Raw genomic sequence first — 25,582 nt, 5'->3', positions numbered from 1 at the left:
TATTTTCAGTCTCAAAACCAAACAAAATCACAAAAAAATGTCAGAAACAAAGAAAAACGCCCTTCTCCAACATGCCATTTAATATTGATCAAAAATAGAGATTTAGTAAAAAAAAATGTATCCTTTACCTAGACTGGCATCGTGACTTAGGCAATATCACTAGATTTATATAATTGGAGACCATCTCAGGCAACTATTATATGAGTCAGGTGACTACCGACGCTGATTTACAGGACATCAGTAGTAGGGGTGGGCTGACTCTAACAAAACGTTACTCCTTACAGGTTTTGGGCGATCATTTTGAGATATTGTGCGTAATCGGAGAAGACTCCGTTGTATCTCAAAATAATTACTCCATTGGTCAGTTAAGCTGTCTATAAATGAAAGGCAGATGTGCCTGCTGCCATGATTGGATCAGAGTATAATGTGCCCGCCTCCTCCTCCCAATTCCCCGCCCTGTCTCTCATTCAAAAGGCAAGCAGACGATGAGTAGCAGTTTGTTTACCTCAGCTCAAAGCTCATAACTTTTAAAACACACCTGTCTGTTATATAATCCCAATTGCAAACAAGAATGTCCATGCTCCCTCCAGTGGATGCTTTGAGCATGTTACATGAAACCCAAACCCAAAAATTGACAATTGGCTGGTTTACACTCACCGAGGACTTCATTAGGAACACCACTTCTCATGGTGGAGGTGGTGTAATGGTTTGGGGAATGTTTTCTTGGCACACTTTGGGCCCGTTAATACTAATAATAATAAATTTGAGTATTGCTGCTGACCATGTGCATCCCTTCAGTCATCTCAAACTGGTTTCATGAACATGACAATGAGTTCAGTGTTCTTCAGTGGCCTTCCCAGTCACCGGATCTGAATCCAATAGAACACCTTTGGGATGTGGTAGAACGGGAGATTCACAGCTTGAAAGTGCCCCTGAAAAATCTGCAGGAATTGCGTGATGCAATCATGTTTAAATTATTTTCAGGGCCTGTAGACAGAAATAAATCAGCCAATGTTTACTATATTTACTTATCTATTGTTAAAAAACAAAGTCATCATGTTTATTAGCAGTTTGTAGACGCATCTTCTAACAAAGTTGTTTTTAAGTGGCTCTCTACTTCCATGGCAGTATTCCAAAGCTATGCAGTTTTAACAATAACAACACTTAACTTTGCATGTGCAATATCCGAAGCTACAAAGGATTGGACATGATCTTAGCCTTCGGCTCTGTGTCAGGAACATCAGAAAGGTGGTGGAAAAAGGGTCGACCGTGGGGACAGGTCCGGCAGGTCTCCTGAAGCTGCTGCTGCATACGCGAAAGTGTGTCCTCCACATCGCCTTTGGTGAAGGTAACAGGCAACTGACGGGCTAATCGAACAGCTTCACCCTTCCGGAAGGACACACCAAAACAATGCATTATAGCCAACACAGTCTCTTTCCATAGTTGAGAAAACCACTATTAGTCCCCAAATGCTGTAGCTCCTATCAGTGGTGTTTAAGCCTATTTTAGCTACATAGGGTTGAGATGAAGGTTAGGTAAAGCAATTGGGAAACGTTTGTTTAATTCTCATTTCTTTTTAAACTCATTCCCAGACATTTCTGTCCATATGCTTAGTTTTCTTGGGAAATGTTTTTTCTTTTCTTTTTGACTACATAACGTAGAACATCATTTTCACATCAGTACCCTCCATAAGTATTTGGTCAGTAATGTCCAGATGTGTCAATGTCTAGTCTTGATTTTAGGCTTTGCATTTGCCTTTGGAGCCTACTGTTGGTGTTTGTCAACATGAGGACCCAAGAGGTGTCCATGAGAGTCAAGGAAGCCATTATGAGGAAAAAAAATCTGTTAGAGACTACCATCCACAGAAAACTTCACCAGCAGACCTACAGAACCACGACTTAGCCTGAAAAACAGGATGGTCAGGTTACAGTTTGCTAAAAAGTGTACCTTAAAAAGCCTGCAGAGTTCCGGAAAAAAAGTATTGTGGACAGATTGATGGCAAGAGGAAAGTGTGGAGAAAAAAGGGAATTGCCTAATATCCACAACATACCACTTCATTTATGAAATATGGTTGAGGGGCTGTTATGGCGTTGGCATGTAGGGCTGCCTCTGGAACTTGCTAACTTGTCTTCGTTGATGATGTTACTGCTGACGGCAGCAGCAGAATGAATTCTGTAGTGTACAGAAACATCTGGTCTGCTCAAGTACAAGCAAATGCCTCCAAACTCATTGGATGGCACTTCATCATATAGCAAGAGAATTACCCCAAACATACTGCCATAGCAACTAGGGAGTTTTTCAGGGCCAAAAAGTGGAAAGTTTTTGACTGGCCAAGATTTAAATCCAATTAAATATGCATTTTAGACATAAGGCAAAAAGCGTCTGGTGGGGTCAATGGGTCTCAGACTTCAGGCAGTTGCTGGTGCATGCAAAGGAAAAGTGATGAAACACTAAACATAAGTGCTTCTGAAATAGGGGGACTATGTAAAAAAATAAATAAAGTGTTGTTTCAAATGGTGAAAGCAATATTTATACAAATAACAACAAATAAAAGCTTTAACCTCATATTAATTGTTTGATTTCAAATCCAAACTTTTGGAGTACAAAGCCAAAAGAAGAAAAAATACACCACTGTCCAGAAAGAAGAAAAAAAAGTGTGCATTTGGGTTGTTGTAGGAACAGGAGGTTTAAAAATAAACTATAAGGTCTAAATTCTGAAAACTAAAACATGCTTTAACCATTTGAAAGGCCATATTATTAAGGTACATGCATTAGTGTTTATTACCTGAAGGTAGTTGGTGACTTTAAGTGGCCGGCACTCCTGTACCGTCTTGGCATTTCTGTACAGAACGGCAGTTAAGATCTCCCTGAGGTCGTCTATACAGAGGAAAGGGACACAGTCTGCCATTGCTGTCACTTCCAGCTGTCTCTCAGCGGACAGGGAGCCTGGCCAAAGAAAGCAGAAAACAAGGATTCATATACTCCAGATACTAACAATGATCTCCAGGAAAGAATAATACATAAATATTGTAATTTATGCTTGGATTGGGACCAAATCAAACAAGAGTGGGCCAAAAAGACTGCTAAATGATTATTGCAACATCTTAGCAGACTAGAAGGAAGAAGTCAAGTGGAGGCTGAGAATGATTTTTAAGTTAATTTTGTTGCCTGACAAAACTTGATTCTGTGAATTTTCAAGAGCTATGATGTCGTAGCTGGACAAACTGGTTGCCCTTGGGAGATTCTATTTTGGAATCTCAAAATTCAATGTAAATGAGTCCAGTGATATTAATAGGCATAGGTTTGATGAACAAAACATTTTGAAATCAAATTTGGCCGAGGTCTATAAGTCCTCCCCCAGGAAAATGTGGCCTTATGTAAGTGCATTTTGATGCAATTTACTCTCTAAATGTGTTTTACCCCCTCTTGCTAGCAAGCTCCCCTTTAATAGCACAAACTAGTCCATCAGAAATTATATCCAAATATTGACGTATGAAATCACTACAATCCGACAATGATATAAGATGCCCCCCGTGGGGGACATTGCTTAAACAAGCAATTCTGGTGACGTTTGACAGAAGAATAACAGTGCTTAGTGGGGGTGAAAAGAGATCTGTATTAAAAAAAAAAAAAAAAAAGCCACCCGCTGACTGGGCCGCACCCCCCTTCCTAAGTGCCTGCTACTGTCAGTATTTGACTTTTTTCACCCCTCTCCGTCATACAGTGTCATGCATCATAGTTTGCTACAAATGAAGAGGCACAGTTGTGGACAATGGCTTTGTAAATCAGTGGGTAGGGCCGCATGTGACATTCCAAATATGAACACGTACTGTATTAAATACATTTGAATAGAATTCGTGGATCGCTGTCCTCTCCACAAGCCCTCACCACTGGGGTCCCCCAGGGCTCTGTCCTAGGGCCCTTACTGTTCTCCCTCTATACCAAATCTCTTGGCTTAGTAATTTCCTCACATGGTTTTTCCTACCACTGCTTCGCAGAAGACACTCAACTCTTTCTCTCTTTCCCCCTTCTGACTCACAGCTGGCAAGATGTGTCCCTGCGTGTCTTGCAGACATTTCCGCTTGGATGTCACCCCCACCACCTCAAGCTCAACCAGGCGGCAAAGGGAACAGCCCCTCCGTACTTGCAAGCAACGGTCAGCCCCCAAACCCCTGCCTGATCACTCCACCCTCCACCTCGGCTGGCCACCTGGCACCGCCGCCTCTATGTGGATACAGCAGCCACGCTACTCGGTCAAGGCTTTTCACTGTCCCGGCGCCCCGCTGGTGGAACGAGCTGTCATGAACGAACACTGACATGACTGCAGAGTCTCTACCTATCTTCCGCCGTAGACTGAAGCCCATCTCTTCAGGCTACATCTTAACTGTCCCTCCTAAAGACCTCTTCATCCCCACTACCCCCCTGTGCAAGTTTCTCTCCTGTAAATAAATAATTTAAAAAAAATCTTCCTTTCTTCTAGCATTGTGACTGCCAATAACCCCTGGTCAGATTAATTTTTCTTATGATGACTGATGGATAGATTATTCACTTACTTACGTCATCCACTGCTGAAGTCTGTCTTGGCCTACCAGCCTGTTTGCGATTGCTGATGTCAGCAGTGCATTTTTTGATTTTGGCAAGCCTAAGGTTTTGGCTATGATTCAGATTTTTCAGCCTAATAAAGGCTTCTTTGACTTTCATTGAAACTGCTTTGGTCTTCATGTTTACAGACACCAAGAGCAGACTCCAAAGGCAAACGCAAAGCCTCCAGTAGAATCATTACTAGACATTCACAGCATTCTTATGCCTGCCTAAATTACTTTTTTGTAACCTGAAAGGGGGGGGGGGGGGACTATGCATACAAAGTGTTGTAATTTCTGAATGGTGAAAACAATACGTACACAAACACAGTATGTGTAGAGCCAAAATAAGTAATGCTTCACTGTCTCATTACTTAGGCAGGGCACTGTGTGTGTGTGTGTGTGTGTGTATATATATATATATATATATATATATATATATATATATAGAGAGAGAGAGAAAGAGAGAGAGAGAGAGAGAAATAAGACATAGCTTTGCAATGTTTCTAATTTTACTTAATTATACTTAAAAGTATATGTGTTTCATATAGTGCAGTTAACCTGCACAATAATGTGTATATTTTGAATATTTATTGTATTTTGTGCGAGATTGTACGGAGCTGTCTAAAATACCTTGAGGTGCTGGTAAACTCAAAACTATTCCCCTCCCCCTTGTCCTCAGTTTGACCTTATTTCTCCTTGTGGTTGAAAGTGCAACTAAGGCCTTCTCCAAATCCTGGTTGTTTAGGTGCTTGTATGGGTCACCTCAGTTGATGTTGGCATGTTACCAGGCACTTTGCCCTCACAGTGGGTATGTACCAGCGTTTTCGTGTGCCCTTTAGAAATTCCAAGAATTCTGAATATTCTCTGCCAACCCCAGCAGGTGGGTGTGAATGAGAGTAGAAGTGGCAAAGGTGTGGATGATGAGATTTAGATTGTTTCAGGATACCCAAAAGTGATGGGACAGATTTATGATATGTCCGAATTAAGCACTCGTGCTTAGTATTTGGCCGACAATCCTTTGCATGCAATAACTGCCTGAAGTCTGCGACCCATTGACCCCAACAGATGCTGGGGGTCTTCTCTGATGATGCTCTTCCAGGCCTGTACTGCATCCAAACGCAAAGACTAGATTCAATACTAGACATTGACAGCTCTCTTATGCCAGAACACACCTGACTTACCAAAAACACCTGTCAAGCCAATTGTTCAATTATTTTGGGTACCCTGAAATAGGGGGACTGCATAAAACGTGTTGTAATTTCTGAGTGGTGAAACCAAAATGTACACAAATTCCCTCAAATAAAAGCTCTCTCTACTGTAATAATCTCTACTTTAACCTCACAGTAATTGTTTGATTTAAAATCAACATTTTTGGAGTGTAGAGCCAAAAGAAGAAAACATGCTTCACTGTCCCATTACTTACGCAGCGCACTGTATATAGTAATTGTAGTTTAAAATATTTAAAGTTGTGTTCAATTGAAGTTTCGAAGATGAATAATACATATTCAAGTTAAGGATTCCAAATCAGCACCTACATAAGTGAGGTCTTTGCAAAGGTACATTTGTAAGAATATAAAAATCAAAATGGATATGAAGTCCATTAGCACCCATATTCAATATTTTGCATACGGTGGAAGCATTTTTGTGGGAAACCGGATATTTTCTGTGCTGTCCACTGCTAATCCAATACTTAATTCATCATAATCCTTTTACTCAAGCCCTTAATGTTTGACATTTCTAAATCATTTGTGAACTATGACATTAATGATGTCCAACCTTTGTTAAATCAAATTGGACAATCCTTGAGACCTTTAAGCAGCATGAATCAAAACACAAGAAAGGCCCATTTTCTCCAAGGGGGAAAGGTCGGGGCTGTGAACTGCACTGTATGTGTCACATACAGTGCCCTACGTAAGTAATGGGACAGTGAAGCATGTTTTCTACTTTTAGCTCTATACTGCAAAAGGTTGGATTTTAAATCAAACAATGACTGTGCAGTTAAAGTATAGATTCTCAGCTTTTATTTGATAGTATTTGTGCCAGCCAAGAACTTTCCGACGCCAATTTTGGCTCACAAAAATTTACAATATCATCGTACATCATGACATTTTCTAAAGTAATGCCATGATTCAGAAATGTTTTAGGAATGTGCTGGAGCTTTTTATGTGTTGGATGTATCCTACCACTACTGCCCAGTACAAATTGTCTGTCTAAATAAAGTATTTAGAATTGAATTGAAAAAGTACAAAAAAAAACAATCATGCATTCATACCATAGTGGAAGGAAAAGTTAAAATGACTAAGACATGAAACCTGATATGAAAATGTTCTACACTCTGTGGGAATTCCGCCTGGAAAAATGGATGTACAAACCTGGAAATATCAGCATTCATATTACGCATGCATGTGATTTCCGTTAACTTTCTCAATGGTCCGGCAAATAGCGAACAGTAAAACATACTGTAGTGGCGTGGAGTAACCGTGGGTTAAATCATGTTTCCCTACCTGGATTAAGTCTGATTTTAAACCCATTGGCCACAAGCCTAAAATCAGAATAGAACGCTGCTCCATCCAGCTCAGGACGTCCCCTCTCCATGGCGAACAGAGCCTCAGTACACTCCGCTCCCCCTAGATTACTTAAAAAAAGACAGAAACATACATTTAAAAGGATACCTGTATGTTGTTAGGTGAAAATATAACAACTTTCATCAATAAGCCATTATAAATGCTTGTTAAAGGTCTATTATGTAGATTGGAGTTTTAAAATAGTGCAGAATGGCCATAGTAAATCAAAAGCCAAGAAATTAGATCACATTAATGAAGAACGCTCAGTAAAGAGTGCTGTTTTGGTCCAAACAAAGCGCTTTCTAAAACCGGGTGTCGTGGTCAAGCACTGACCTTTACCGTACCTATGTTTTATGTTTTATTCTTATACAAGGATCCTGACCAGAGTCTCCCTGCAGCAGGGCCTTGCCTAAATAAAACAAATAAAAAGAAGTGTACAATACTGAACCAGTTTCAAACGTACAATAGAACAGTTTACAACTGTTTCTAATAGCTGCAAATGTGTGCAAATCCTTGTAAACAAACATTTTACAATGTAAAACAGGTACGTCATGGCCAGTGCTTGACCTCTACACCAGATTTTAGAAAGTGTTTTGTTTGGACCAGAGCTCTTCAACTGAACGTTCATCATGTGACCTCATTCGTTGGTCACGACCGATTTATCATGGCCATTTAGCACTATGCTTATATGTATCTTTATTTATATAATTTACCGAATCTTGATTCAATTAAGAACAGAATCTTATAAATGCTTGTGTTTACAATGCCTTCAAATGACTGCAAATGGGTAAATACGGCGATGTTCATTTATCAATATAATGTACACCATTCATAAATGTATTATGCTCATTCATGAAAGTTATGATAAATCGTCATCGAAATGAGTGATATGTTACCCATCTGTTAACAGTATAGGGTTCTGCAGGCTCACTGCTGGAAGTATATTATTCTCCAGAAGTCTCTTAAACAGCAGTGCCTCCTCCACCCGAAATGGATTTAACAACATGAGCTTTCTGCCACGTAAAACGACCCAGGTGTTTTGAGAGGCCAATTGTTTAACAAGCCAGAGGCCTCGTGGTGTTGGGCCCCTCTGGGAGGAGAGGCAATGAAGCTGCTGCCTGAGGGTATCCACACTGAACGGGAGGGTCTGCAAGGGCTTCGTCCCGGGGCACCTCTTCTTCTGTGCCTGGGGGGAGAGGAGTTGGTCCAGGGACTGCTGGTTGGATAGCGGGGCTTTGCGTTTCTGGCCCTGGGACCAACTCAGTTTGGAGCCCAAACTCGGCTGCCTCTTGGACTCTCTCTTGCCTCTGTCATAGGCAAGCTTGGACTGGAGATCGTAGTGTTCCAAGTGCTTCTTTGCCTTCTCCTCATACCTGAAATAACCAGAAATCAATGACCAAATTAATGAAAGGTAAATATCGCTTCTATACTCTTGCACTGAGTTGAGTCATCTTTGAGCGGCTGTGATGGTAATTTGTCCACCATTGTGTTGGACCCAGTTCGCATATTGGTCCAATAGGTCTGTTGAGGATGCTGTTTCTTTGGGGCTCCACTCTCCATCCTCCAGTATGCTCAGGTTCTTCTCATAGATTTTAGCTCAGCTTTTAATACGATTGCACCCCTGAAGCTGTTTGATAAGCTACTTGAGTTAAACATAAACCAGTCCATGAGTCACTGGATTTTAGACTTCCGATTAGAAAGGACGCAGGTGATTACAATGTGTGATTGTGAACTATGCCTTTAACATTTGAGTCTGAGGTTATTTCGGTTTTTAACTTTTATACAGATGTATTCTTGTCTTAATGTATTTTTGTGTATGTGTTTGTCTCTTTTGGCTTTCTTTTCATTGCTTTTGGATCTGTTTTCTTGCATCTCGAGTGCCTATTGGACAACCCCCACCTGTGAAGAATGAATCAACTTGATTCCAAAAACGATCCAACAGAAAATAAAATAAAGTTAAAACACAATTCATTACATTTAGTAGCCAAATATGACCATTTTGATGTCAGTGTTGCAACGCTGCAGGTTTGTTTGGGTGTCAGTGACGTTCCACCTTAGCGTATTACTGAATAACTAATATAGGCCTAGACATCCAACATGTTTAAATAGAAGATCTATTTCATGTTAAATTGATGTATTTATTCAACAGAAAGCGAACATCTGCTATAAACGAAAGTGATACGTAAAAGTGAAAGGAGCATTACACAGCTCCCTTTGGGAAAAGACGGAGACAGTTTGATAGATAGATTCGGGTAGCAAAACAATTGTTTCTAATCATTATTTTACACTCCTGCTATTGGGTAAAGTATACTTCTATGAAAATAAATGTTTGTTTCCCCCCCCAAAAAAAATTAACCGTCACAGACCACATCCTAAGCAACGTTATTTCCACATTTAAAATATTTTCATACATTTAAATGGAGAGTGACGGGTGTACCGTAATTCATGTGGGCCAGGTATACTAAGTTCACCTGGAGAACCAAGCACACAATTGTGTGCTTGTTTTAGCTCTATACTCCAACAGTTTGGATTTGAAATATGAAAAATGACTATCAAAGTAACGATTATTTAGATTTAAATAATTTAATTTTGTTTTTTTTCTTCTTTTAGATTGGTTTCACCATTTAGATTTTTTTTTTTTTTTTTTTTTTTTTTAAAACATACTCCCCCCCTATTTCAGGGCTCCAAAAGTATTGGAAAAAAATCATATAATGTTAAAATAAAGCACTCATGTTTAGCATTTAGTCGACAAGTAGTTGCATGCAATAACTGCCTGAAGTCTGCGACCCATTGACCCCAACCAGACCCTGGGTATATTCTCTGTTGATGCTCTGCCAGGCATGTAATGTAGTCACCATAAATCGGTTTTAATGCTAAGCGTTGTCTCAGAACAACTCACAAATTAGGGCAAGCATATAAGGGGTATTATAAATTAAAGCAGGTTCCAAGCTGCTGTGATGGGCACATCTTGTATCAGTTTGAAAGGTCATCTTTTTTGTCGCAAGGCCCTAATCTTTACAGAATCAGCCCCTCTGATGTAAGCATTCATAACCAATTCACATGTGGAACCTTGATTCAATTTACTCGAGTGAATCTAAGTGGTCCCAGGGACAAGCAGTAAATCATGGCATAGAAAATGTGCAGAAACCAGCTAGATAAAAAAAACATCTGCTACTTGTGTCCAGATGGGGGTGGACAGGGGGTGGGGGGATTCACTCCAAAATGAGCCAGGGGGCTGTTCCACTCAGAGCTGGCATCAGTGTTAATACAAAGGCTGTTCAATTGTTTTAAAGGGACACTTCACCGATGTATTACCTCAAAATTGTTGTCCAGATCACCTTACGTGGGCTGTATGTGGGCATGTGAAAACAGCTTCCAAATGCGTTGGTCAAAAGAAAAAAAAAAAAAAAGGTCAAAAGCTAGATATCACTCATTTGAGTGATCTGCACTGACCTCAATAGAAATGAACCCGAAGGAGATATGCCTTGTCATATTTTCTGATCTTCAACTTTGTGGCTTTACCTGGAACACTTGGGGGGCGTATGCCTTTCTTTTAGACACTGACAAGAATTTGTCCATGTTTTTCTCTGAGTGGACAGCTAGGCTAACAATTCATACAAAATGGCATGAGAGCCGGTGGGCCGTTTAAACAACAGCTCAACATATTTCAACATATTTCCGCCTGGGCGTTTTTGCCCCACACTTTGGGAGACACTGCTTTAAGGTAACAAATTAAGGCAAAAGTGGCAGGTTAAAGTAAAAGTTAAGGCATAAGCTTGCGAGCAACTGCTACTGTTTGTATCTTAAAGTGTGATGAAATAAATGTTTAGCATATCCATACAGAATATAGAGGTATTCCACCATAAAATCCATTCACATAAACATCTTTTGCAGCATTCTGTTTGGCATTTTTCCAAGTCAGTCAAGTTCTGAGTTATTGTATTGATTTTGGCAAATAAAGCAAATGGAGCCCTTCCTGTTCCACTGTCAATCTGTCTCATTGAGTTCTTTATGCCCTTAATACTGTAGATCCCAGTTTTTTTTATTTCCTAATTGCAAGGAAAACCATTCGCAAATGCAACAGCAATCAGTAATTCAGTCACCAATGCTTGCAAGCGGAAGCTTTTCATCTCACTGCATTTTTCACAATCTGGTTCCAACTGTCCAACCATTCCAAATGATGCCAACATTCCTTGGCACAACACCAGAGGTGTTAGTTAGCCTCTTTTCACAGCTGATTTACAGTGCCCTCCATAAGTACTGGAAGTAGGAAGCATTTTGTCTTCTTTTAGCTCTATACTCAATATACACAGTTTGGATTTGAAATCAAAACAATTACTATGGGGCCAAAACAGAGATTCTCAGCTTTAATTAAATGTTTTTTTTCTTTCAGATTGGTTTCACCATTTAGAAACACCATTGTTTATTATTTAGTCAACAATCCTTTGCAGCCATCTTCAGTTGTTGTTTTGAGGTCCTTTTTGCCTTAAGTTCACTCTTCAGCAAATGGAGATCCGGAGATGGAGATCTTCTGGCCATCCGGTTTCTATTGCAAACTAGTGGTTTACACCTTGCTGTCTAGCCTCTGTGGTTCTGCTGGTGAAGTATTCTGCAGATGGTAGACTCTGACACATTTACGCTTACCTTCTGGAGAGTGTTCCTGATCTGTGGGACAGTCATTTTTTATTTTTTCGTAATTATGGTGAGTATTTTTCGGTCATCCACCGTAGAAGTCTTCCTTGGCCTACCAGGCCGTTTGTGATTGCTGAGATCACCAGCGTTTTTCTTCTTTTGGATGATGTTCCAAACTGTTGTTGTTGGCAAGTCTAAGGTTTTGGATATGTTTATGATATTAATGGGGTTTTTTTTTCCGATTTCTCAGCCCAATAGTTGCTTCCTTGACTTGCAGTGACAACTGTTTGGTCTTCATGTTGACAGACACCAATAACACCAATATCACTCCAAAGGAAAACCTAAAGGCTCGGATCAATACTAGACATTGACAGCACACTAGACATGTGTCTGCACAAATGATGACAGAACACACCTGACTAACAAGAAACACCTGTCAAGCCAATTTTCCAATACTACCGGTTCCCTGAAATAGGGGGACTATGTATATAAATGGTGAAACCAATCTGAAAAAAGAAAACATTGAATTAAAGCTGAGAATATCTACTTTGACCTCATACCCCAAACTGAGTATAGAGCTAAAAGAAGACAAAATGCTTCCTCTTTCCAACACTTACGGGGGGCTCTGTATCTCTGAACAATGCATGCAATACATTATATGGGCATTTGGAGATTGAGACCCCAAAAAATTATCCAACGAGGTCGGATCTACTTCGAGAAGTGAAGAAGCAAGCTCCTCCGCCACCCCCACGCTGTTATTTATTTTGTCTTATAGTTGTTTATGTAAGCTAGTTAGCAGTTCTAGCTGCTCTCTACAGACCTGGTCCTCCTCCAGCATCCTCAGACAAGGAAGCATTGTGTTTACATGTATGCTTTTGTTATGAAAACCAGCCTCTGAATGCAAACATTGCTACCTGAGCAGCTTTCTAAAGGACAGCTTGGTCCACTGTAGAGGATATGTATAGGTTGTCCAAGCTAAACAGAAACTGGACCAAAAAAGAGAGTGGTATCAATTTCATGTCGGCCTTTGAAATTGATTGAAAATTCATGACGGCCTTTGAAAAAGTGCCCTGCCGCTCTGTTCAGCTCAGCAGTAATCATAGCATATGGTTTGTGTACCAAAAGTGGCAGCTTTGTGTGGAACAAGTCAACAGAACATTGGTGCTAATGCCTCAGGACTTTCAAATAAAAGGAAAAGGGATCAAACCCCAGGTGGTTGCTTTTATCTTGTAAAACTCCAGGGTTGGTTTCGGACAGTAAAGCAACTATAAGACTCCCCTGGATGAAGTGCAGGAGTTTTCACATTCCAGTCAGGTGTAAGGAGAATGCACACATGGGGAATGAGGGAGAAATCCTTTCGACTCCTGCCCAACGGGCTACAGTGAGTGCATATGGATTCACAACTGATCCTTAATTCACCTTGTGTGATACAAACAACGAGGTCCATGTCAGTGAAAATGTTGTGTGCATTACTTCAGCAACCCATTTGTGCCGAATGCCGCGCGACATCTACCGCATTTGAATCTACCGCCATTTTTGATTTGTCGTAATTTTCATGAGTGCAGCATATAATGCACTGTCATTGGTTCAAATACACATGAGGTGGGTCTTGTTGATTTGTTAAAACCACGTGAGCGGCCAAATGTTCGCCGAAAATCAATCAGACATACAAGTGCGTTCGGCGAACCACACGACATTTGTGTGCTCACGTGGTTTTAAAAAATCAACAAGACCCACCTCGTGTATTTGAACCAATGACAGTGCATTATATGCTGCACTCATGAAAATTACGACGAATCAAAAATGCTGCGCTACGCAGAAACTGGCGGTAAATTCAAATGTGCGCAACGCAGCATCCGGCGGTAGATGCAATGCTGCGTAGCGCAGCATCCGGCACAAATGGGTTAATTAAAGATGACTTGGGGGAGCAGCAAACGACAAACATTATTAGTTCTTAATTTGGGTTTTTTGGTCCAGTTTCTGGTTAGCTTGGACAACCTATACATCCTCTACAGTGGACCAAGCTGTCCTTTAGAAAGCTGCTCAGGGAGCAATGTTTGCATTCAGAAGCTGGTTTTCTTCATGACAAAAGTATACATGTAAACACAATGCTTCCTTGTCTGAGGATGCTGGAGGAGGACAAGGTCTGTAGAGAACAGCTTGACCTGCTGCTTTCATTATCTTTTAATGTTTTATTGCCATATATAATCATCACAAACTAAACAAAAGTGCTATATCAAGACAGAGGGATCTGCTAACTTGCACAACCATACACTTCCAAGCTGATAATCCTTTGGGCTTGTAGCACTGCACCCACACATATACAGTAACTGACCTATGTTATATTTATTCTTCGAAGTATGATTCTTAGTGGTTGAGAAGTGGTGTGCCACTTAGCAGCAGCCAAATATTTGCTTCATCTTATTTCATCTTAAAGACAGCAAGGCAGGATTCTTAACAGATGTATTTTTCCATACACTCGACCATACCTTACATAAGTCCCACGAGCAATGGTGACACACATTTTCCATCCTTTCAATTACCTTTAATTGGTATGCAGTAATCTAAGACAATTGAGTCAGTAATGACCTTATTCCATGTTTCTGGTTGAGTTGTGAGGTTTCAGTGGATGGAGATCAGAAGGCAACACTCCTTATGATGTATTTTACTGGCCTGTGAACGGCATCTGGCTGTAGTTAGCATTTCCTAATAACTGCACAACGTTTTGGAATCACACTTGTAATCTCACCTGGCAACTAATATCTTTTTGTGTTCACGGAAATTAAACAATTGACGCCCAATTATTTTCAGACTTGTTCAATGGACAGAAAAATAGAGGTTTTGATACATCAAGACATGTGGCAAATCTTAGACAGTTGCTTATCTGAATATTAACTCTGAATCCCATGATCAGAAAAAGACCTTTGTGAATGCTCAGGATGCATGGCATTCTTTGGAAACCAGAGAGATATTTCATCACGCAGAATACCTGTTTTACAGTGGAAAATATTGACCATCTAACCAAATAATCAGATGCGGTTGTCTGGGGAATACAAGCATAGCTCATATCAACAATTCTCCTTCTGGGTAGCAGCACGGACACGCCAAGCAAAATTTCCAGGCCATATTTTACGCATGCAAGTGACAGGTTGATCTTTCTATTTTTTCACCTTGTGAATAACAACAAATGGAAACAACTGCTTCGAAGGTAAAGTCTGGGAACTCACTTCTTTCTGTCCTCCTCCCCCAAGTTTTTCCATCTCTCTTGCAAAGAGGTGGTGATTTCCTGGAGGCTGGCTTTGGGTTTTTCCTTGAGAATCTCGGTCCGGGTCTCCCTCTCGAACAGGGCAGCGGGGGACAGCGGTGTCCTCATGACGCGGTTACTGATCAGGTCGTAGGCCGTCAGCGTTGCTCGTTTCTCCGTTATGGCGTGAGATAGCTTTTTGCCAGGGCTATGCTGACCCTTACCCTCAGCCACACCTGAATGACTGCTGACGGTAGGCAGGTGGACCCTGACGGGCTGCAGGGGCTCTCCTGTGGAGGGGTCTGTCAGAGCAGTGCCTCTGCTCCAACTCTCTGCCGACAAGTAGCCAACATCTTTGCCTTGGTCTGTAACTTTGTCAGGGTTGGTGGTGAGCCTATCAGGGGATGTTGCTGGACCTGTCGTGCCAGTACAAGTCAGAGCCATGTCGTCCTCTAACAGTGAAAAATTCAAGTCAAAGTCACCTGGTATCTGGTTGATAATCCAGTCCTCTGCCAAGGAAGAGGATGAGCTGGAGTTTGCCGTCTGGTGGTTAAGAGACGTGTCACCACCCAGCGCCTCTGTGTCGTTGCAGTCAGACACGGGCCTGTGGTCCATGAGACTGTTCTCTCTGTCAGTGCTTCCTCTATCGTCAGCCAGGCGGGATGACCCAGCATGCAGGGGGCTGCTTGGCATGGCGGACACTCCATCATCCACTCCCCTGACTGGTGGACAGGCCTCAGTGACAGGCCCAGGGCTGTAAAGTGAAATCAGTAGTGATTCCACAGTGGCCAGCACAGCCTCCTGAGAGTCAAAGAGACATAACATGCTGATGCTTATACTATTTCCAATATGGATTTATTAATAAAATAGTAATTAAGCGGTGGCAATGGCAACAAAATTAAAGGAAAAAATGTTTTATTTGTATCTGAATCAAATTTAAATAAAAGACCCCTCAGGTCCCCCAAGGGTTTTACCTTTAGCCAACGATGACTAAAGCAGAATTTTGGAGGATTTTTATGTAATTCTTTTTTCTTTGTAATTTAATCCTCAGTTGTTTTCAAAGTCGACTCCCTGGATCGAAACCTTTTAACTAAACTTTTATGTTGGAGTGTTCTGGAATTCATAGGCCAAAGGAAGTAAAATAACCCACCTTGTTCTGTAGCAGAATCATGGTCTTGTCGGGCGTCAGGTTGACATCCACGGTCGAGGCAGGAACCGTGACGTTGAGCATCAGTGTGGGGAAGCGGTGGCGGGGCACGTCTGCTGGGTATTGGGCCACATATTGTTGCCGGACCAACTGATGGCCAACCAGAGAACAAATCAGAAAAAAAATCTGTAGCATTATTTCATAAATTCATAATTTCATTTCATTCATTATGAGGAACATCTCTTAATGATGAATCACTTAGAGAAAATGTGACTACCTGAAATACAATACATTTGGCAAGGTGACACGTTGCCAAAAAGGTGCTTGAGATTACATGAAATTACATGAAACTGTGGGTGAACACCGTATTCTCCCAGCTAAGGTGCCGGAGATCAGCTCCGCCTGACACTCACTTTTACCCTACAGTTGGCAGTGGGCAGCAGGGTACACCTCAATGCTGCCGCTGCAGTGGACACATGGTGTGAAGTGGTGCCGAAAGCCACCACAAGGTGGTGACAAGAGCTGTGAAGGGTGATGGTTTGCCTCAGCAACTTGCCTTCTCAGATAGATTGGCAAAATCAAATCTATTATAGCAGCTCATGACATGAAAAGTGGAAATGGTTTAAATATCAGGTTACTGTAACGAGGACCAATAAATGGGACCATCAATGGGACCTCATACGGTCATCACGCATTCTCTCAGCGCAGAGAAACGGGGAAACGTTTTAGCGCAGTCTGACATTAAAGCACGTGTAGGCTTCAATAATGTAATAGAATGACTACAGAATGAAGTAAGGAATTGTCATGTGAGACAGGAGTAAGGATGTTGGGTTTCAGTGGGATTGAGACTGGATAGAAAAGTGTTTCAAAGTGATCGTTTGAAGGGGAAGAGCATGCTAGATAAATTGTCAAGCCTTTGTTTGTTAATCAGAAACAATCAACAAAAAGATTACCCTCCCCCATCAATCATACACTAAGATTAAACGTTGAACTCCTGGCCGGCTTGGAAGGCACTGTATATCTAATGAACATAACAGGGCAGCATGCTTTTACCTTAAGAATATCTTTCTGGTAGACTGGTCGGTCATTCACATAGATAAATGTTTTGTCTGGGCTACTGGAGCTTGTTGAAGAGTAGTCCGCACCAGGTTTGGGAATGAATCCATCTATCACAATCTGTTAAAAACAACAAAAGAACAGATTAAATCAACAAAATAACCGAAGAAATGTGAATAAATGAAGAGAATGTGTGATGACTAAGGGAGTGGATAAAGATATTTTAAAAAAGTTGCAGAAATGAGAAACAGCTCCAAACTAATCAATTAGAAACTATACTATGTGACTGAAACAATTTAAAATTAAAAAGCTCAGCAATTGGCTGGTATAATGGCCTTGTAATTTGAGTTTTAATTTGAGTTTTAAGGGCCTCATACTTGGAGCTTTCTAATGACTAGTATTGTGACCTGGGCAATAGCCATTTACATTACATACACTTTCCCATTACAACATTGGTCAATTACTGTGGTGATCCTATCCACTCAGCTTATTATTCAAGGCTGAGCCATATCCAGGCATCTGGGCATCACTGAGCTATATAAAGGCATCTGGGCATCATTGGCAGGAGTGTACACCGCCACAGGACCCTGGAGACATTCGTTGACACATTTACTGCAGGTCTTCAAACCACTCAATTTGGCCATTCAGTCAAAGAGACATTCTGCATACGGACTTGTCTCCACATGTTGCACGCTCATGGGTAGATGGTCGGAACACATTGTGTTGGCTTTGTGTCCCGTCTGAGGAGTGATCATCTTTCCCACGTTAATAACTGATTACTCAAGCCGACCTATCAGTGTATAAAATCATTTGAGCATAAATTTAAACCTCAGGGTGGGACAGTCTGGGTAATTACAAGAATTTACTCAAAACAATGAATTGGGAGAAAGCCATTTCCAATTCTGGAACAGGACGTTTTGAGCAAGACCTATTTGCTGCACAGTCGTTGTTAATAAATCTATAAATCTATAGATAATTGTCTGTAGTAATCTACAGCTCATTTCTTAAAGCAAATAGTAAGCATGTAGTTCTTTATAGCAACAGAAAAAACAAACAACCACCAAAAAGCCAATAAAGTTAATTAAGCAACGCTGCTTAAGGTCTTGCACATGCATATGATTCCCTTTCTTTCCGCTCATTACCTGCTCATTAGGTCATGTTATGAGAACATGAATAGGGGCACGGCTTCATCATCAACTTGCCAAAATGAGGCCCCTGTGGGATCCATAAACTGGATTCCATGATGGCTTAGCTTTGGCTCGAGAGAGGGAGGAGGAAAAATACAAATTTCATTGTAACCAGCAGTAGGGGGACAAAGGTCAAAGGTCGTTCTAATAACCGGGCTCCAGAGCGCTGCTGCAAAATAACAAAACAACAAAATGAAAGAGAGAGTGAAAGAAACGAGGGGAAAGGGACAGGTGTTCCATATCTGTCAGGCCGCATTAGCTGGGAGACGCACGGCAGGTAGCAGCCACACAACACCTACCATGACCAAGCAGAAAGTTAGACACAGCCACTCAATTCGCACAGCAAAGCTCCCTCATAGAAATCATGCACTCTCCGTAGAGAAAAACCCAGGGGAAAGGGCCGTAGTTATGCAATGTTGCCTGTATTCATGTCTCTTTGGCTTTTTTTTAAGGCTTGGAAAAATCTTGACTTTTAAGTATAGGCAGTTAACACTAATGTGTGTGATCCAGACTCTGAATGTAAATTTTCATTCAGCTTTTGAGCCACAAAAATATTATTTTACATGAAGGCCAATGTGAAGCATGGAAGTGATTACAGTCCTTAATGCCAGATGTTGTGTATATGCAACATTTACATTTCAAGTGACTATACCTTCACCAAAAATGAATATTTTTCTTAGAAAATGTACTCGCTGGATATCTAATGACAATTTTGCAATAATTGGATTTCAGAAACTCACCCTTTCGACCATGTACGAGACTCTTTCAGAGGAGCAGAATTCTGTTTACAGACTTGTTATTTCCAAACTACCCAAGATCATTCATGCAGTAATCGCTGCTTGCGTGACAACTTGGGAGTAAAACTGAAAAAACCAGGTAGTGTATCGTTCCCACAAATCATAAGCTAATTTGCCCCACAATATAGGTAGGCTGGGACAGAACACAGTCATCTCCCAGGAAAATGTGGCCCTCTGTAAACGTATTTCATGCAATTCTACATAGTTTTGCAAAAGATCTTAAGCAACAGTGCTCTTTAGGGCCTAGCCTACCTCTTTAACTTAATGCCTGCAATTCCACCTCTCGCTATTTATCCTCTTGCATGTAAATCCGCCTATTTATCCGTTCTGATGAAGCATCATACCTTTTATAATCAAACATCCCGTAATTAACTTGAATGCCATCCTCTCTACAATATATCACAACGCTTGATTTGATCAACCCGTTGTTTAAAGAACAATGACAATTGCGTTTTTAACTTTGTGTGTGAGTGGCGAGGCTCGTGCCCCTTCCCTTCCATGTTCCGTTCATTTGTGGCCGCTTCTCATCTTAACGTCGGTTGATACGCTGACAGAGGTAGGCCCTTTTCCTTTCAAACCAAACGCCAAACGCCATTTTATATGACATGGTGGTGGTTCTTCATGGGCCACAATTTGAATGTCTAAATATACATTTGTTACTCAGGGGTGCAGCAAGCACCCCTACTTCCGGTTATCCAATACTGTGAAGTCTGTAAAAAAGCCTGATCATCACGGTCAACTGACTGATCTGACGGTTAGAAATGGCAGAGTCACAACAAGGTGGCTGGCTATTGAATAGACCTAGAACCTCTCCTCACATCTCCACTGCATGCCTCTCCTCCTCCGCTCTCAGCCTACACACACACACACACACACACACACACCTCTGCTGCTCCCGCTCCGGAGCCAGCCGTTGCTGTCACATGTCGGGTGTTATTAGCAGAGCGTTTGGTATAAAAGAGTGATTGTAGTACACGGGACATCGAAAACCAAATCTCGCAGTACACAAGTTATCATTGTTCTAGCAATTTAAGGCATAGGACCAATCTGGAAGTATCCTATTTTATATGCTGATCTGTAGGCTCAGATTATTAGTAGTTCAAAACAGCTTCTATTACAAATAAAGCAAATCAGTTCTTTGGGTAATTGTTTTAATAGACTAATTAACTCCCATATTCGAGTTGCAGGCCTTTTCTAGAGTAATTCCATGATTTGACTGATCGTTGAAACAAGTCATTTTCATCCAACAGCCAGGTTGCTCCAATATAAGTGTTGTAGTCACTGCAGGGTCAATGTCTGATTCCAGAGGAACAGGCATTTGTAAATATGAGTAAATTGTAACCAAAGGCCCTAAAGACGCAGCCAAGGAAACGTTTGTTGATATCATGCAACCCTAATGCCAGAACGCTTACAACACACGATCTATCACAGGGAAAGGTGTGGATTGGATTGTGCCAACTAGTAATCAGGGTGATAACCTCATTCTTGAGGTTATGTTTGAGAAATCGATAGGTTATGATTCTAATCTTTCATTACGTGTTAAATGCTTTGCTCTCCCTCGAACATAAACACCTCCTGCAATGCATTTCTAAAAAAGTTATTGTTCATTCCTAGTTATTTTGTTTATATTTAAGGCTGTACAGGGATGTAGGATGCTCATATCAATAAGGTTTTCTGCTCCTAGCTTCAGTAGGCTCTTCCATATATTTGCGTATGTCACACTTGACCCTCTACGTCGCTGGCATCCAGAGAGACTGATAATGTGTGTGAGCGGTCACAGGGGGAGGGATGGAGAGAAGGATAGAGGGATAGAGGGATAGAGAGACGACTCTCCATCTCCTTAGCAAACGGCGCCCTCTAGCATGTAGAGGAGCACCACATGTATCGATAGAGTCTCCATATGAATGGCTGTGTTTAAATTAACAATATTTTGAAAGAATAAAAGAATAGATAAGAATAAATATATTTTATTCTTTATTCCAAAATGCGTAGAATTATACAAGATCTAGGGGCGCTTCGTGGCGTAGCACACTGTTGCTCATACCACATAATCGCAAGGTTCCTGGTTCGATTCCGACCCTCCACCTATCCTGCCTGTCATCCCTCCTCTCTCTCATCCATCCTGCCTGTCATCCCTCCTCTCTCTCACCCATCCTGCCTGTCATCCCTCCTCTCTCTCACCCATCCTGCCTGCCATCCCTCCTCTCTCTCACCCATCCTGCCTGCCATCCCTCCTCTCTCTCCCCCATCCTGCCTGCCATCCCTCCTCTCTCTCCCCCATCCTGCCTGCCATCCCTCCTCTCTCTCCCCCATCCTGCCTGTCATCCCTCCTCTCTCTCACCCATCCTGCCTGTCAATCTCTACTGTCTCTATCCCAATAAAGCAGAAATGCCCTAAAAACATATTTAAAAAAAAAAAGAATTATAGAAGATCTGCTGCCACTACCACCTATGACCGTATGTTGTTAATGTCATAATCTATTGCAATTGGTGTATTTTAGCATTTAGGAAGTTATTGTATGTGTATAACAATGTTGAACTAAGCATCAGATGTATTCAACACGCATACTTACACCATCCCACCAAGTTGGTCCATCTTCGTTTCACCATTTAAAAGCTATAGCTCTAAAAATGTGAATAATAGTGAATAATATTTTATAAGAGGGTTCCAGCCCCTCAGAGACATTAGGGGGCGACATTGAGCCCTGCAGCTCATGTAGTTTGCAATAAGTGCCATGAGATCTTTAGTGCATCCGAAAGACACCACCCTACACAGGGAAGTGCCCCAATCATCGGTCTGGGTCATTGAGGGTCTGGGTCATTGGGGGGCCCTTAGACTAGAAGGAGCCCCCTTCTGGCACCACTTCCAGCAGCCTTTCTGTTTTTTTGGGTCTCCCATCCAAGGATCGACCAAACCTAATCCTGCTTAGCTATTGAGACAGGAGAGAGACGCAGAATGATACGGTTACTGATTTTGATGGAACAAAACTGGGCCCAAGACGCTGGTGCTACTTAGTGTTATATCACGAGTTTCACTGACCTCTGGTTGCTCTTGGCGATGGTGGACGGGGAGCAGGTTGGCTACAGCACTGGCTCCCAGCGTTGCCAGGAGTGCCGTCCTGTGATCTGACACCTTGGCCTTTTGCCACACCACCACCTGCAACACACGTTACTTTGAGCCGACCTAAAAAAATAAAATAAAAAAAACACCTGTAGGTGTTCATAGGCTACCTACTGAATGGGAGTTGACAGTGGTCCTGTTTGACATAATCAACTTGTCTGATTAGTTTTGTGAATGAGGGGATTTGTTTGCGACTTTGGGTTTAGCAGAAGTTTGTACAGCTGGCAGAGGTTTAGACATGAGCCGCCGGTGTGACGATGACGGCACTAGTGAGGTTTTTTTCAGGACATTCACCTCGTCAAAACAACCACCAGGAGGCGTCGTTGAGCATGATGGATATGCTTACAGTGTGTTATAGATTCAAGATTCAAGATTCAAAGATTCAAAGTGTTTATTATCATATGCACAGCAGAAAACATGTTTCACTGTACAACGAAATTCTTGCTTATAGTGTGTTTACAAACATTGCCGTCTGATTAGTTATGTAAAGACTAAGACCTCCCTCAAGGGCCGAACTGTGGGAGGTCTGCTGTATCAGCTGGTCCTGAAGAACAATAATAAGTATGAAATATAAGATGAAAATGTGTGCATCTATGATATTCATAAGACACTATCCGGACCCAAACTCAAATCTGCCCACCAAAATGTACAGCTGCCACTTTTGATTTCTGCCTTCTAGAATAGCTGTGTGCAGTGGAGATTTGGCTTAAGAGGAAACGTAGTTATCATACCTTATTGTGATGGAGAGTGAGCCTCAGCTCTGGTTTTATTATGGCATAGGCCATGAGCAGGTCCTGCACCTTCTTCATCTCCTCCTTGCACTGCTTTGTGCTGGCGTAGTACTGCCTCCTAACCGGAAGATTCTTAAAGAGCTTCAGCACACTAACCGTGGTGCCTGAAAAGACATAAAAGGTAATGTCTACCAATAACATAATTATATTCACTCACATGTAATTGATAGTTAAACTGAGAGTGTGATTTCTCAGCTTCAATAAGAAGGAATGCCTAACCTTGCCCTAGGTGAGAGGGCTTCTGGGAAACAACCCTTCCTGTGAGGTCAAGTGTGTAGTTGGTGCTGACATCATCGTCCATTGTCTTCGTGGTGATAGCAACCTGGTGGGAGGTCACAAGCATTAAGAGCTGCTCATTGCCCTGTTTCAAGTAAAGTTCAAAACTTGAGGTTAAACTTTAGCTCAAAATGGAAATGTGTTCTCGCATAGCAAAGACTGACAGAAAACAGTACGATATTACAATAACCACAAACATACAAAAGAGTGAGGGATCTTCGCTCAAAATGTTCTGTTATAATCCTGCAAAAGGGAAAAGAGAGCCGCCTCAGTCTCACTTCTGCCACGGAACAGATGGAACCCAGGGCCTCTCCTCTGAAGCCGTAGGTCTCAAGGTGCTCCAGGTCGTCATGACTGCAGATCTTCGAGGTGTAGTGTTTCACGGCCATCACAGGAGTATCAGCAGCTTTGATTCCAGAGCCATTGTCCCTTACTTCGATTCGATCCAGACCGTAATTCTCCTAAGGCACATACAATATACAAAATGAAAATGTACAGGTTGTCAATGGCAAGGTTTACAGAGGATGCACACGGGTACACAACAGTATCATCAGAATAAAGATCTAGTTTACACTTATCTACAGATATCTACAGTAATGCAAACTTTTACCAATTTAACTTCGATACTCGCGGCGCCAGCATCCAAGGAATTCTCCAGCAACTCCTTCACCACGTTCACCACTGAGGTGATGACCTGGGAGCTGGACAGAAGCCGCACGGTGTCCGCAGTCAGCTGTTTCATCATAGTCACTGTTGATTGGTAAGCCTACCTGCAGTAAAATTTAAACTGTCAGCATTACTTGAGCACAAAGTGGTCCTCTGTGGCTCAGTTGGTAGAGCATGGCACTAACAACGCTTAGGTTGTGGGTTTGATTCCTGCTGGGACCATATATACTGAAATGTATGCACTCACGGACTATCACGCAAATCTATCTATTGAAACATATTTAAACCTTTTCCACCTTTACACTACCAAAATAAGACTTCGCAAGCCCACAGTTTCTGGAACTTATTTTCCTAGTTTCTTACGAGCTGGTGTCCTCTCCTCATGTCCATATGACGTGAGTATGACGCGAGGAGAGGACACGGAGGACGTGAGTTTCTCACTAGTGGGAAAGAGCCCGGGAGCTTTGAAACTGGGCCCGGGAGCTTAGAAACTGGGCCCGGGAGCTTTGAAACTGGACCCGGGAGCTTTGAAACTGGGCCCGGGAGCTTTGAAACTGGACCCGGGAGCTTTGAAACTGGACCCGGGAGCTTTGAAACTGGACCCGGGAGCTTTGAAACTGGGCCCGGGAGCTTTGAAACTGGGCCCGGGAGCTTTGAAACTGGGCCCGGGAGCTTTGAAACTAGGTCCGGGGCGCACTCTGGTCCGGGGCGCACGTCTGTCGATCCGCCTATCGGAGCATTAATCACACAACACCCGAATAAAAACATACAATTAATACGAGCTCACAGACAGGGCTAAGTCAGCCGCTTTTACCCATGGATGAGTTATAGCATGAATTGCACGCATTAGTTAGTTAGCTAGCTACTAACTGCTGTCAAAAAAGTTACATTGGAGTTGCATGACAGTTAGCATTCTCTTTGCAAAGTTTGCTAGGGCTAATGACACTGAAAGTAGTCGACGAGTCGATGCACCCTCGCAAATTGTCATTCATTTGCAGGGCTATACAATTTGCCTATTAACACAATAATGACTCACCGTGTTGCTTTGTAGTTAGTTTAAAAGGACATTTCTTTGCAGTGAAAAGGCCCCAGCATCTCCATGGTCCTCTGACTGAGACCTCAGACGGCGCTCAGCTCGTGTACCTATTACTGCCAGCGACACGGAACTCCGCCCACCAACTACCGGTGTATGGAAATGAGGATTTCTTCAAAATAAAAGCTCCCACGTTAAACACGGTTTAGCATTTTAAAATAGTAAATTGACATGACATCTCTTTTACTTATTATTTAATGGTATAGCCTGAAACTTCACACTGTTAAATCACACATCTGGAAGCATTTTCATGACTACCACACCTTTTATTGATAGCTTACACCTCCAAGTCATGTCTTGAGGCACAATTAACCACCTGTTGATTTCCCGCAAGCTTCACCCTAGATTTACCCTCATAATAGTAAAACACCTTGTAAGCCTATGGCATGACCATGAGAGGCCTATCTTATTTGGAAATTAACCATA

The 25,582-nt window shown here is 41.9% G+C and overlaps 1 protein-coding gene across 4 annotated transcripts; it reads right to left on the bottom strand.

Moving 5' to 3' along the window:
* Positions 1 to 1,029: 1,029 nt before the first annotated feature.
* Positions 1,030 to 25,173, bottom strand: pms1 (PMS1 homolog 1, mismatch repair system component). Of its 4 annotated transcripts, XM_083681637.1 has the most exons (14): positions 25,100 to 25,146; positions 24,427 to 24,791; positions 24,008 to 24,167; positions 23,676 to 23,858; positions 23,341 to 23,443; positions 23,062 to 23,225; positions 22,250 to 22,366; positions 17,224 to 17,346; positions 16,174 to 16,320; positions 15,007 to 15,824; positions 8,044 to 8,520; positions 7,088 to 7,218; positions 2,786 to 2,946; positions 1,030 to 1,386 (listed from the first exon to the last, which is right to left on the bottom strand). In XM_083681637.1, exons 3-14 carry the CDS (start codon positions 24,140 to 24,142, stop codon positions 1,192 to 1,194), a joined length of 2,754 nt encoding a protein of 917 aa, XP_083537763.1. In that variant the 5' UTR covers positions 24,143 to 24,167; positions 24,427 to 24,791; positions 25,100 to 25,146; the 3' UTR covers positions 1,030 to 1,191. The 4 variants fall into 4 exon arrangements, with proteins under 4 accessions (XP_083537763.1, XP_083537764.1, XP_083537762.1 ...); XM_083681638.1 differs by lacking the exon at positions 24,427 to 24,791 and having other exon boundaries at positions 25,100 to 25,173; XM_083681636.1 differs by having other exon boundaries at positions 24,008 to 24,791.
* Positions 25,174 to 25,582: the final 409 nt, after the last annotated feature.

The sequence above is a fragment of the Argentina silus genome (genome assembly GCF_951799395.1).
Source record: "Argentina silus genome assembly, chromosome: 12".
Lineage (NCBI taxonomy): Eukaryota > Metazoa > Chordata > Actinopteri > Argentiniformes > Argentinidae > Argentina > Argentina silus.
Note: the sequence above shows the minus strand (reverse complement) of the source record. Positions and strands in the feature narration are given on the sequence as shown.